Consider the following 14,197-nt stretch of genomic DNA (forward strand, 5'->3'; position numbering starts at 1 on the left):
AACTCAAAAACATTGATGTGGTAATATATTTTATTTTGTATAATTGAGGTAATATCATTTCTCCATTGACAACATAGGTTTTCAGCTACTGATTACAAGCAATATCGTTTAAATTATGTCAAATCCAGCCAGCAGCATAATGTTTGGTTCGTCGTTTGTCTACTCTTTCTCGTGTTCCAAAATAGTTTCACCGTGAATATTGGGAAGCTACAAATTATAGGTTGAAGGTATGCAGATTATGTGAAATTTCAATATGAAAAGAAACATATGGCTTAGTCCTATTGCCAGCTCAGGCAAAGACACCAGCACCAGAGTACAAACATCCCACAATATACTAATTTACAAGAAATATGCGAGTTGGATGGAAAACATAAAGCAACTCCACCTCATTTTTTCAGTTCTAGTACTCTTGAGACCATTCATTCATCAAGAAAACTACATTGCACATTTTATCATATAAAACATTGTCCTAGTTAACAACTAGATGATAACACAGCAAGGCCTTGAATTAGCCTCTTTTTTTTCCCCTTCCTAACTATCATTTCATATTACACAGGAGTAAACAATACCCTACAATCAAATGAATTAGAATCCAATGGTCAAGAAAACTGTACACAAGAATGACTGAAAAGCGGCACATGGGAAAACGCCTTGGGTTAATAATTACAGAACCCCACTCTAAAAGAGGCGGGTAGCTCTGAATGATGAACCGTTCCATATTTGATAATAGTTGTTTCACCAGGAAGTCTCTGTCCACTTCCTCCGTGAAAATGCAAGAATTTAACGGTCCCACATGGCTTCAGGTCTATGCTTCAGCCAATGAATCATCTCTCTGTCCAGTGTAGAGTTATTTATTACAGCATCTAACATTGGGCTGCCAAAGAATTTCGGAGAACTTCTAAACGACCATATCTGATCTTTGGGCCAAGATCTCTGGGGCTGCTTCTCCTAGATAAACAAAACAGATTATCATCACCGACATCAAAGACAAAAAATCACAGAAAACATATCTTACATCTACTGGAATAAGACTGCATTGCTATTGTTGATGGAACCATATCATTTTAGGGAAAATTTTATCCTATGGAAAAACATTTCCCATATGTTGTATTATTTTCCCCAGAACGCAGCTTACTTAGGAAATAAGTTAAGAACTTCAATATTAAAAAGAACTAACCATTCTTGCCAACATAGATCTGACAGTCCTTGGACCATAAACACGATTCTGTGATGGGTTCTGAGCCTTGGCATAAAAGGAACTGATGTCTGGTAAAGACAAACACCCCCTGCTTGCTCTAAGCAAGTTCTGATCTGGATATGTATTACTCTGATTATGCCAAAAAATCAGCTGCCCTAAACAATAGTTTTCACCATATACCTTTCGGTACTCCTGAATCTCTGCTCCCAACTTGTTAGTATACTTGGGGCCTAAGTCAAGTGGACTAATATGGACAGGCGGTGAAGTAATGGTTTGATATTCCTGAAAGAAAACAAGACATTTTAATATACGAAGTTTAAAATGCAAAGAAAAATCCACTGCCCTTGCAGCTAGATATTCATGTTTGGAAAAACATACCTGTATTCTAAAGAAGTACTTGGTATAAGCATAAATATGGAGTAAGTCAGCAGCAGCATCATGCCGACATTTATATGTACAAGAAAGACTTCGAATCTCATCCCTCAACCTATATAGAAAGTGGGAGAAAACAAACTTTAAAGATCGCAAGTTCTGCCGGGTTAAAATACAGACAAGCTAGAAGCAAGAATCAATTACCATAATAGAGATTTCCGAAGCTCTTTCTGAATATCTGCCGAACTTGAAGGATCATGAGCATGGATTTTGGATTTGAGATCATTCAAGATGCCTTCTTCTACATGAGCAGCTATGCACTGAAGAAGTTCCTCAACAAATGAGCCCTCTCCTTTCCAGAGAGATGAAACAACTTCTTCAGGACTGAGCTTCTCGAGAGGAGGTGGTGCTTTCCGCGGATCACCAAAAATACATCTCATAACATACCTTACCTGTAATATCCCATCAAAGATTAAAATCCTCTCCAAACTACAAAGTTAAATGGAAAATTGCTGACGTGCAGTGAGATAAAATTGTATAAGAGTTCATTTCTCGCCTAAAACATGCACAGAAGGGAATATTGGTGAAGTGCATACATGACATTCAACATGAGACGTAAATTTCTCGATCATCTAGAAACTGTCATTACATTTTACATTTAACCTTCCTACCTTAACAGTATTAGCTTGGTGCTTCTTTTAACAAGCCCATAATAGAAACACTAGTCTTTAGCATTCCTCCTTTATGAACATGTTTTAAGTGCCAAACATTTTTTTCTTCATAAAGTTATAAACAAGAATAACAAATAAGCAAATAGAGAGGCACACTCACCTTATCCAGAGTGACAGCAAGATTCTGAAGTCTTTGGTTGTACACTCCCTCCGCCTGAGTCAAACAAAGATATTAAACGAAAATAAAAGTTTCAACAGAATCCGAGAATTCTCAAAATTTGGAGAATTTGGATTGACCCAACTCAACCCAACAAAACAGGTTTTTAAGTTGAGTGATGTGTCCTACCTATAAAATTTTTCTGCCTATAGACTATCATATCACATTCAATGTGGAACAAAAATACCCTATCCCTCATGCCCATCTAGAACATGAGCTGAGTGGCTCGATAACAAATGATCCAACCAATTAAGGGTAGGCTCGAATACCATCTTAAAATTTGGGTTTGGTCTAACTCAACCCTACAAAATCAGCTTGTAAGGTGAAAGATATCTCCCACCTATAACATCTTTAAAAGGGCATATTACATCCACATAGAACTCAAAAGAAAAAAAAAATGTCATCTTTATATATGATAATACATAAATGGAACAGAGTGCACACCTGAACCTCAGCATCACTTCTTTCAACGTCAAGACATACATCTGAAAAATATTTTCTCTTTTCGTCCAGATTATGCTTCAGAATTTCTTCGGGAAGTTTAGTTCTTTCAAAATTGATGAATCTCACCTTCAAAACAGGAGAAATGTCAGGCAAATTTAATACACAGCCACTACAAAAACCAAAAAATATTGATAAAAACACAGAAGGCACATACAAGGCGAGCTGCATAGGCAACAAGCCAATCTGGCAAGCCCCCAAGCAAACAACTTCCTAAACCAGCTCTTCCGAGGTCATTATAGTCCTCTTCAGACACAGAGTTTGATTCACAAGCTTCTAGCATCAAATAATGCCGATCAAGAATTCCATGCGAGTCCTTCAGAACCTGAGAGAAGGGACAACAAATTTCACTCAACAGATGAAGTAACCAAGCGATCTAAATGGAAATACAAATTGCCATTAAAAAAAATGGAAATATAAATTGTATTGCAACCAGGGTTTCATTATGTAATTGAGGAGTATTAGAATTGAGTACATCTTTAGATATTCCTTCAACTGTACAATTTCCTAAATTGATTGTTAAAATTCCTAGAGTATACAACTTCCTAGGTTAACGCTTATTCATTAAGCATTCAATGTATTTGTTGCAACACTATTATAAATACCAGTTGTGAGATCTGAGTATAGACACAAATTACATTATTTTATATGGTAGTATCAGAGTGGGTAGAAAAGCAATTTGTTTATTGACTCTATCGGGAAAGGAAAGAAGACAAATTGTTTATCTACCCGCTCTGATACTATCATATAAAATTATGTAATTGTTTCAACCATGGCAAGCACGTCCAGTACTTTAACTGAACTCTTCAAATTATCACATTTCTCCTTTTATTTTCTTAGCACTTATAAGTTGAAAATTGTTCAAGTTCAAACCTTTTGAAAAGCCCCTTCACCAGTCAGATTCAGATAGCTCCCACGGCATACTTGGCTTCCACACAGACAAACTGATGCTTCATACTCCTCCTTGCTCTACAGTGAGATGAATACATAATAGGTTTTCATTAGACAAAGATAGTATAAACGCGGATACTTGTACTAACTTGAATAAATAGAAATCAGCAGGCAATGGGACAAACCTCAGTAACAGAATTGTAATCAAATGTGATCTCCTCGCCATGTTGAATTTTACGAACACTATAAATACCAATTTGATACTGACCATCAACAGCAGTGACTCTGAGAAAAGTTTAAAAAATAAATTAAAAAAAATAGATGATAAACCGAAATGGAAAATGTAGCAAAAGGATTATGCCCCAGATTTATAGTCCTCGGCAGCTAATCAATAAATATATCAGAACCATTACTGAGGACAACACTGAAAATATAAAATAAATAAAAAAAAAGTACGGACAATGATTTTTTTTGTATGTAACCAAAAAATAAAAGAGAATAGAAGCAACAACTTCGCACATTGAGTTTTTATTTTATTTTCACATGCACAAAACTATTAAAATTTTAGCATGTTAAAACAATTATTTGGCCATAGAAACCATCATAATATTTAAAAGCCTTCTGTCACCGGTTTTCGAAAGAAAACCAGGTGAAGACACATCCAAAATAAAGGAAAACTAAGAAGATAATGATATAAAATGTACAACAAAATTAATCATGATTGTAACTAAAATCAAATCATGACTGTAAATAGGCGAATGTATAGTTTTTGTGGATGTGAGTAGTGGCATGAATGATAAAACAACTTACTTGGCTTCACAATTGGGTCGGCAAGAATGACATATTCGACTGGCATAATTAGCCTTGTGCATGGCATCAACGACAACTAAGTCGTACCCATCAGCATCGCCCTATCATGAACATTGCTAAATTAGTAAGTGCAGGACTAAAAGATGGGTGAATGGTATTGAGTTAAACATCATAAGCTTTTCATTTTGAATTGACAGGCACCTTTGGTCTCTCAAGGTAGATGTTGTAGAATTCTGGTGCTGGATCTGTACTATCTTTCTGCAGAGATCGAATCCCATCTTGTTTCTCAAACCACTTCCACACAGGATAAACCTGTAAAAAAGATTTAATATAATTACAATGCCTCCCCATGAAAACATATGATGCCAAAACAAGGATTTCTAAACAGGACCTTCTAATTTATAGAAGATACAACTAAACCATAACAATACATCTATTCAGAAAAACAGAAAGCTATATGAACACATTGTGAATGAATCAGGAAACATTCAATACAAAACCTTAGCTGGCAAAGTAAACAAGAATTGATCTAATGCCTACTTAATATGTTTTACATGTAAAGCATAGAAATGTCAAGAATTGTAGAGAATCGATGATACTTATTTTATTCATGAGCCATTCAAAATAAAACTTATTTTATTCATGACAAGAGTACCACAGCAATTAGATGTGTTCACAGTTTTTTATTCTCTCTAGTAGATAGATTATTGCCCAGGAATTTGATATTATGCAGAGCATATGTAAAACACAAATGTTTAGATTTTGGAAAGAATGGATCAAAACCAGTTTAATCAAGTTAGAGAACACAGAATGTATCCATATGACTTTATTCCAGGAACATGCAATTAGTCCAAAGGAAGAGCAACCGCAAAAGATGCAGAATTTCCACATCTAATAATCACAGAAAGAAGCTTCATGGGTGAAATTACACAAGCATATATGACACCTTACCTCTCCCAGAAACTCCACAACAAAATCATCTTGAGAGAAGCCTTCTTCCTTGTTGCAAACAACACCAAGCCCCTGCATGATCCATCCGAACAGACAGTCTGGGTAAAAAAACAGTTTAAAAGCAGTAAAAGAAAAAATGCCATTGGATGATAGTAATAAATTGGAGTTAAATAACAAGAACATATACCTTTCTATAAGCTACATATTTGTCATCTGGACGACTGTCGATGGCCTTTAGAATACCTTGACACATTCTAATCATTCTTGTATCACAACCTTCTTCAGCACGTCTTTTAATATCATCAATAACAGGCTGCAAAGGGTAGCTCATTGGAGTATTTCCAGTTCCAGTAGAGCTCCTAACATGCGTATTCAATGTTCGAAGGAGCATGTCTTCTATAAACAAATGCTTCTCCTGCAGAGACCAATCTAGCTCCTCTGGCATAGAATCAAGCAAAAGGTTGTGTGTGTAAGGATCAATTCCATAAACTTCTTGCTCAATAACCTCGTCTCCAAGCTGCTTCCTAGGTTTGAAACTTTTGACTTCGGGAAGTTCCATATCTGACTCCTCTGTGCCATTCTTTTGCGCACTCAGCTTCTCTGCATAATCATCTGGTAATGAAACCCGCATCTTCCTCTGCACCTCCTCCTCATCAGCTACAATGCAATAATGATCAATGACTTCATATTTCCTGGTAACTGGAGGAACCAGGCTTGCTTTCGTCATTCGAGCACCCCACTCCCGGTCATCAGTTATAAAATCCAACTCTTCCTCTGGTGAGAAGCATCCATCCCCTCTTGGCTCCCTAACCATAATTTGTGAACGTACTTCATGGTCACTTTCAGACTCAGCCGTAGTATCACTGTCACTCTTTTCATCTTCAAAAGACCTATCAAGATCATCAGATGTTTCACTCTCTGAGTCCATGGATTTCTTATTCAACTTTGATAAGCGCCTCCTAATTTCTCTATCAGAGGTATACTCTACATGGTCCAAAACATTATGTTTTCCATTACTCCTGTACTTCCTTTCATTCACTAATCTACTTTTCTTATACTTCGAGGAAGTAGAGCTTAACATTGGTGGCAAGTCATTGTCCCATGACTTCAGTAGGACGTCTCTACCGTGCACATTCTTAGAACTTGCTTCCAACTGTGTTGTCAGCTGAAGAAATAATGTGACAAGTTGATTCATGTCACTAGCATCACTCCGATTTTTCAATCTGTAATGAATAAGCAAACATGAGTCAAATTTTAACATAAATATTGTGGGCCAGGTGGGGAGGCAAGATACTAGGATTTATACAAACCCACTAAACTTAACATGGATGGAAAACAGCTTTAACGGTAAAACAGTAGAGTACAGATGAGAATCAAATGGATGAACCTCCAAGGCAAGATGATACAGTACTTAATCAGAATTTGGACAAAATTATGAACTATAAGATCTTTGCATCCTAGTCCTCAAAACTAATAAACCCTACCATCTTCATTTCAATGTGTCCAACGACAGTATATAAACCAGGCATTGAGAGAAAATGAGAACAATCACTTTCTCCCAAGAAAAAAGGAAAAACAGGAAAAAGAGAACTTACTTCATTGCATCACGGCACATTCTATTTATGTCCTCTTTGACAGAGCTCAATCCATGGCTACTGTAATAACCACTTTTCATTTTGGCCTCAATTTCTGCAACCTATTGATAAAAATAACAAAACAAAAATCATGAGTAACAAAAGGCATATTTATGTAATGAATTTTAAAGAATACATACATCACATTACCTTGGGCACAAAGAAGTCACAGGAGTTTGTCTTCATGATTTCCTTTAGTCTTGAAGCAAGGAATTCTTCCATCCTCTTAAAACCGCTTTCAGACTTCTTAATTGCCCAACGCCTTGTCCGAGCATCCCTAGATAGAATGGAAGAGGACTTTCTGGCATCATAAAGTTTGGACCGCTTGTATAGGTTTTGACGAAATAATTGCTTTGCTGAGTCTCTCTTTTCAACACTTTCAAAATACTCCTTCAACTGACCAAAATCATCCATTCCTAAATTGCTGGATTTGGAAGTAGACGAAGCTTGCTCTGTAATATGTTTAAGGCTTCTAATTTTATGAGGCTCCTCTGCAATTCTATCCTTGCGTGAACTTCTGCTCTTGATCCATTTCACATTGGTAAACTTAGGAGTTAGCTCAGCAAACTGGCTGCATCCTCTGATGTCTATGGTACATAAACCGGGAAATGAAAGAAGAAGTTTCTCAAGCATGTCAGCCGTAATATTGTTACAGCCCATTAGAATTATAGAATTGATCTTGGCTTTCTCATAAGCATTCTGCAGACAAAATAAACAAGTCATGTGTGGAGGAAGAATAAAAAACATACCGAAAATGTGAATCAGAAAATATATATATCAAACCTACCATAATGTTCCACAACACAGTATCAGTGCAAGAATGCCCTAAGGATGACAAATTGACCTGTATTGAAACTTCCTTGTAAAACCTTACAGCAGCACTCCAATGCTTGCAGGTCATTGATGCAAATACAAGGGACTTAAAGTCAGATCTCAAAAAGTGGAAAATCCGTGCCAAAACTGGACCATCCAATAAGCCCCAGCTTCCAACTTCAGAATCAGCGATACCAACTTCTTCTTTGGGAAAAGTAGCATCACCACATAGATCCTCAAAAGTGGGTTCATTCTTGTCAATGGTAACATCATCTTCCAAACCACTGTCTTCTTCACTATCATCAACCAGCATCCGGGCTCTTTTGGCAGCTCGTGTGTCGCCTTCTGATAATTTACATACCCCGATACACACAATAAATCAATAAAATTAATGAGACCACTTGAATGGAATTTCCAGAATAAGTCTAATCTGAAACAAAAGCAAAAGCAGACAAGAACAAAATTTACAGAGATAAAGAAGGGAGGGGGGAATGTGAAGGACTAACAATTACCTGATTTCCAATATATCTGTTTCTCAATATCTTTCTTCGGTTGTTTTGCATTGATCCAAGGATCTAAAACCTCATTTATAGCAGCGGCCAACTCCCGGCTCTTGTATGATTTCATAACCAGTTCATGCAGCCTCCCACGAGTAAAACCAACAAATTGAGGGTGAATTCTGTTAAACAAACTTGAACTTGTGTGAAACTCATCATAGAAAACACCTTGAGTTTGCTTTGACAGATGATCAGAGCATGCACCCAACGTTGAACTGCTTTTTTGGTGGCTCGTGTGGCAGACATTTGAAGTTTCTGCGGCAGAAGCAATAGGAACCCAGAGTTTATCACATTTCCTAAAAACACTGCTATGCCTTTTTATAATTCCTTGATCTACTAAATATTGTAGCTCTGAAAATGATGAAGGCCCTTTCTCACGCCCAGAACCATCAATGTAATACCAGTCACCCAAATGTAGCTGCAACTCCTGGATAGTACAGAGATGGTCTTTAGGGACACTAATGAACTCCGTGCTTTGGTAAGAACCCTGATCACTAACTGATTTTGACTGAGAATCTTCTTCAGTTGATGATCTCCTACTATCGCTGGTTGAAGTGAATGGCCGAGTTGACCTTGGATGCTGTCTATCCTTGCCTCGGGTCTGGTGGCGTGAGTCAGAGAGCAACAATCCCTGGTCATTGACAACGCATGCATTTATTCTTACCACCGAAAGAACATTACCTTTCACTCCTTTGACAAAAGGAGGCTTACTTTGTACTGACCTACTTGCAGCATTGAAATCAACCCACTCATCAACACCAACAGCCCACAAAGGGAGATCAAGCCTCCTGTTTTGAGAAGGAAAATACAAGTCATCTTTTTCAGGCCATCGAGGATCTTCACATCTAGACTTTGGCATATGGCACAATGGAAAACCATTATTTAGAACAAGTTTTTTCCTAGAAGATCTATCTTGGGCATCATCATTCCTCTTCCAGTCGCCACCTTTGCATGACCAACGAGTGGAAAACCAATCATTAGGAATGCCAATGCCAAGTCCATTATCCTTGTTGTCAAAAGATATACTTATCTGAGATTCAGAATCTCTTGATGCTAAATCAGTACTTGAATCACAATCTTCCCTATTGCAGGAAACATGCCAAGGAAAACCTGAACAGAGACAAACACTTTTGTCACAGCCTCACAAGAAATATAACTCTAAGTGCATGTCCATTTACTTTTGAAATTTCCCAGATGAAGAATAATGATAATGTACAAAATAGTTTTTGGTGCATTGGAATAACACCACGAATTAAATTGCAACTTTGAGTTCCATATAAGATGCAAATTATAACCAGACTTGGTTTGCATTTTTTAAATAAAAATTTAGAAGTAAGATTTTATTCAGCTAATCTGCTTCCAATGTATAAATGAATTCAAAATTTCAGACCATCACAACTCACGATATCAATGGCAAAGATGAAAAGAAACCATTGGATTGACCAAAACTTTTTTTAACTGAGAGAATTAGAAAAACTAGGCAAGCATAAGAAAATGTTTTTTTTTTTTTTACAAAAGAAAAGGGTTATTGAGTAAAGAATAAAATGATATGCAAATTGCAAAATACAAAATATTTATAAATAATCACCAAAGTGTTTTATAGACCGTTCAAAAGCTATTTAGATTTCAGGCACCAACTCATAATGCATATACTTAAAACTGACCAAACCACAGTACAAAACAAGTCAATGCTTATATATAACGTTGAAACATGTATAATCTCTCAATTGTTACCAACATCAAGACAATGCGCAAACAGACAACTCCCATAATAAAACAACCTCAATAATGCCAAGTAACCTAAAACCAAAACAAAATGAAATTTACCAAAAAGACCAACAGTTAAAATCACCAAAGCAGAATACATACCTTCATAGTCTCCTAATCCTTCCTCTTTCACATATTCAAATTTCATATGCAAAGCTTCTGCAAATAAAACATAATAATTACCAAATTTGGAAAAGATATTTCAGAGTAAATAGAGGGGGAAAATTAAATTCCTGAGATATTTGACACTATTTAAGGAAATTCAAAAGAATAACGTTCACAGAATAAAATACCTTTTACTGCCTCAAGTTCCATCCCAGGAATGACATCATAACCCTCCAACAGATTTTGAACTCTTTCATCAATGTAGAAGTTGTCCAAACGTTCAGACGTAAGCACACTCTCATTAGGGTGTATGTGTGGCCGCGTGGGGGCCAGCATTTCCGGATGATTCTCAGGACCAGATTGAATATCTGCAGTATCGGCCAAAAGATTACCAGAAGCTTCCGGAGGATTTACAAGCTGAGTTATTGTATCTGACACAATTGAAGGAAAACTCTGAGCAACCAATGGTGACGCTGCATTTTCAACTGTTAACCATCTATCACTATCCAAGTGCTTGATAAAGTGATCTGACATTAGTACCCCTTCATCAACAAGGACCTTGATGTCACACAATTTAGCAGGCCCATTTTCTATACCTTCATAGTCAAGGTAAAACCATTTCCCTGATGACAAATCTGTCACCATAGGGACATGAGGAGGGGTATCACAAATGTCCATATCTTCTTCCATTGAAAGCAGCTCATCAGGAGGTGGTTGTGGCTCACAGTGAGGAGATTCTTTCTTGTTAACAGTTGGGCTACAGGACTGCTGTTCCTCAACGTCAACAGGTTGACTACTACTAATATCTTTCTCAATTGACTCATTGATGTTTTGGATGTTTCTTTCACCTTGAGATTCTGTAACTGAACAATTTGAATCCCTTTGAATGTGCTTATCTTCATCACTCTTACAACTATTTGGGGAGTTATGCGTTTCACTTGATGAGGTTTTGCAACTTGTTTCTTCATGAACATCTTTCCTAGTTCGATCAAGGGGGGATTGTTCCACTAAATTTGGAGTCAAATCCCTGCGATCATGACGCCAACCTTGATCTTGTGGCGACTTCTCGGTGCGTACTGGACTTCTCAACTTATGATCATGCGGTCGCCAACCTTGATCTTGGGGTGACTGCTCAGTGCGTGCTGGACTTCTCAACTTATGATCATGCTGTCGCCATCCTTGATCTTGGGGTGACTGCTCGGTGCGTGCTGGACTTTTCAACTTATGATCATGCTGTCGCCAACGTTGATCTTGGGGTGACTGCTCGGTGCGTGCTGGAGTTTTCAACTTATGGTCATGCTGTCGACTTCTGTCCCAGCTCATCGTATATGGGGACCTCTCCCGAACATGGGGAGATCTCTCCCGACCATGGGGGGATTTCTCCCGGCTATATGGAGATCTCTCACGACCAAAGGGGGATCGGCGAACTGGAGTGCGGTCTCTATGATCATAATACCTGCTTCGGTCACGTGGGGACCACTCAGAATGAACAGGACTGCGTTCATGCCTGTCATAAGCTGGTCTTGCAGACAAAGAAGATTCATGATTTCTAGAAGAATACTTTTCAGCAGATAGTCTAGTAGAATTATTATTTCTATAAGACTGTTCCTCAGGGCGACGAGAATAGTTCTCTGAATAACCACAGCGATAGCTATCATCAGAAAGCCTTCGACTTTTTAAACTTGTAAAATCTGCAGAATGCTTCCGCTCATAGCTGTCAAAATCATTACCGAGCCTCTTCAAGCGACTTCCAGAAGAAGTGTAATCTCGTGTATGATCCTTACCATTGTTATAAACATTTTTCTCGTCATCTACAATCTTTGAACTGATCCTTACATTCCTCTGCTGTGCATTCTCCCACCTGGGAGAATTTTTCGCTTGCTGATTCCCGCTTCTATTAATGAACTCTTTCTTCCTAAAAGAATCTTCACCTGTATATCTCCAAGAAGGTGGTGGAGTACGTTCGCGTTGAAATTTCCACCCTTTGTCCTTACCTGAATAATGTCTTCGGTTACTGCTGTTACCATAATCATTCTTCCCCATTTCACCCTTATACCATCTATCCGGAACAAATTCTCCCTTCTCAACATCATGATTCATACCTCTCCATGGTCCATATTGATTTTCTCCTCTCCTACCCTTCTCAGAAACTATCTCCCCTCTTTCCACGTCATCTCTTCTCCACTTCCAAGAATGAATCTCTCCCTTCTCAAACTCCCTTGATTTCCATCTATCCCCGTTCTCAATCTCACTTCGTCTCGGCATCAAATTCATCTCCGGCAAAAACTCTCCATTTTCAACTTCAATTTCACTTCTAGGCCACTTGGAAGTAGTAGTAACCAACTCACCTTCTTCCACTTCTTCCTTCAACACCTTATCACCACATATCATTTCACCATTCTCAAAATCACCACTACTCCTTTTACTCACTCTATCCAACCCTAATTCACTCTTCCTCGACTTCATATTCTTCCTTTCACTATCAGAAAACTTAAGCAACTTGGAGTTGAAGCCATTCCCATTACTGCCTCCGCAATGCGTTTTCTCTGAACTCGATAATTTCTCCATAATATACTGCAAAGGCATGCATGCGACACCTCCATCGCCCATGGAAATCTCACCTTCAACGTTAGAAAACCCTAACTCTCCCTTTCTCCAGGACTATTGATGCTCATGCTGCAAATTCTTCACCTCTTCTTAATGCTCGCAAAATCAAAAACCCTAAATTAACACCAGAAAAAAAATAATTAGCACAAAGATTAAAATTTAAAACAAACAAACAAATTAAAAAAATGCATATAATTCAATTCAAAACCAAAATACTCAACCGAACGAGAAATTTTACGTGAGAAAAAAAAAATCGGTTCGTGATTTGAACAGTAAGAAGCTACTAGATTGAAAAGAAAAACGAGAGGAAGAAGATGAAGATGGAGATGAGAAATTACCGATAAAATGAAAGAGATAGATCGGAGAAGAAGCGTTGTGGTGGTGATGAATCTACGAGATTGAGAAGAAATGAGATCGAGAAGTGTGAATTTATCGCGAGATGAAAATTGATGAATGAATAATAGGGTAATTAGTAACAGTGGGTTTTTTCTTTTCTTTTCTTTTTTCTTTCTTCTCTTTCGCGCTTCGTTTTTTCTTCTTCTTTGCGTTTGTGTGTTCGTTCTTGTTGTTGCTCGCTCTGGAATGGATTAATTAATTAATTAAAGACAAAATCACGAAAACCTTCGTTTTATTATTTTCAACTCTTTTTTTTTTTTTGTTATTGTTGTTTATCGGTGGATTGAAATACGAAAATACCCTTATGGAGGGGTAATAATTAATGAGTGATGATAGATTTGGGCTTGGTGTTGACTCAACGGGGAAAGTCCAAACGGGTTTTTCATTCGCTACTGCATAATCAAATTTAGTGTGTCTCTTTAATGTTGTCCGAATTAATTATTGAATGATTTTTTTTTTTGACGATTATTGAATGAAATATTTATGCTTTATAAGAAAAATGATTTTTTTTTTTAGCCAAAAGAAAAATGGTTTTTTGGACAATTGACTCTTTTTGTACTAAAAAAACAAAATTAGTTTTTAATAAGGAAAAGTTTTTTTTTTTTTTTTACAAAAATTAGGAAAAGTGTTAATGTGTTTTTTTTTTTGTTTTACAATAGAGCTGTGAATCGAATCCACGACCTCTAGCATACTATCTGAATCGAAAA

At 37.2% G+C, this 14,197-nt stretch overlaps 1 protein-coding gene across 2 annotated transcripts; it reads right to left on the reverse strand.

The window, feature by feature from the left end:
• Positions 1-422: 422 nt before the first annotated feature.
• On the reverse strand, positions 423-13,690 carry LOC123894610 (histone-lysine N-methyltransferase ATXR3-like). Of its 2 annotated transcripts, XM_045944657.1 has the most exons (20): positions 13,433-13,690; positions 10,676-13,208; positions 10,485-10,541; positions 8,571-9,725; positions 8,033-8,403; positions 7,396-7,944; positions 7,207-7,307; positions 5,799-6,834; positions 5,612-5,683; positions 4,862-4,972; positions 4,661-4,761; positions 4,036-4,135; positions 3,833-3,928; positions 3,117-3,284; positions 2,903-3,028; positions 2,402-2,455; positions 1,775-2,022; positions 1,577-1,685; positions 1,178-1,480; positions 423-948 (listed from the first exon to the last, which is right to left on the reverse strand). In XM_045944657.1, exons 2-20 carry the CDS (start codon positions 13,095-13,097, stop codon positions 781-783), a joined length of 7,347 nt encoding a protein of 2,448 aa, XP_045800613.1. In that variant the 5' UTR covers positions 13,098-13,208; positions 13,433-13,690; the 3' UTR covers positions 423-780. The 2 variants fall into 2 exon arrangements, 1 of the variants encoding a protein (XP_045800613.1); XR_006803879.1 differs by lacking the exons at positions 423-948; positions 1,178-1,480; positions 1,577-1,685; ... (3 more) ...; positions 3,117-3,284; positions 3,833-3,928 and having other exon boundaries at positions 5,612-5,709.
• Between the last annotated feature and the right edge of the window lie 507 nt (positions 13,691-14,197).

Source organism: Trifolium pratense, linkage group LG7 (genome assembly GCF_020283565.1).
Source record: "Trifolium pratense cultivar HEN17-A07 linkage group LG7, ARS_RC_1.1, whole genome shotgun sequence".
NCBI classification, from domain to species: domain Eukaryota; kingdom Viridiplantae; phylum Streptophyta; class Magnoliopsida; order Fabales; family Fabaceae; genus Trifolium; species Trifolium pratense.

Coding starts and splice junctions, on each gene's coding strand:
- LOC123894610 (XM_045944657.1), bottom strand. CDS start 13,097: ATGGGCGATGGAGGTGTCGCATGCATGCCTTTGCAGTATATTATGGAG. Junction 8,404..8,570: donor ACAGATATATTGGAAATCAG/GTAATTGTTAGT, acceptor GTAAATTATCAG/AAGGCGACACACGAGCTGCC. Junction 949..1,177: donor GATCTATGTTGGCAAGAATG/GTTAGTTCTTTT, acceptor TTGTTTATCTAG/GAGAAGCAGCCCCAGAGATC.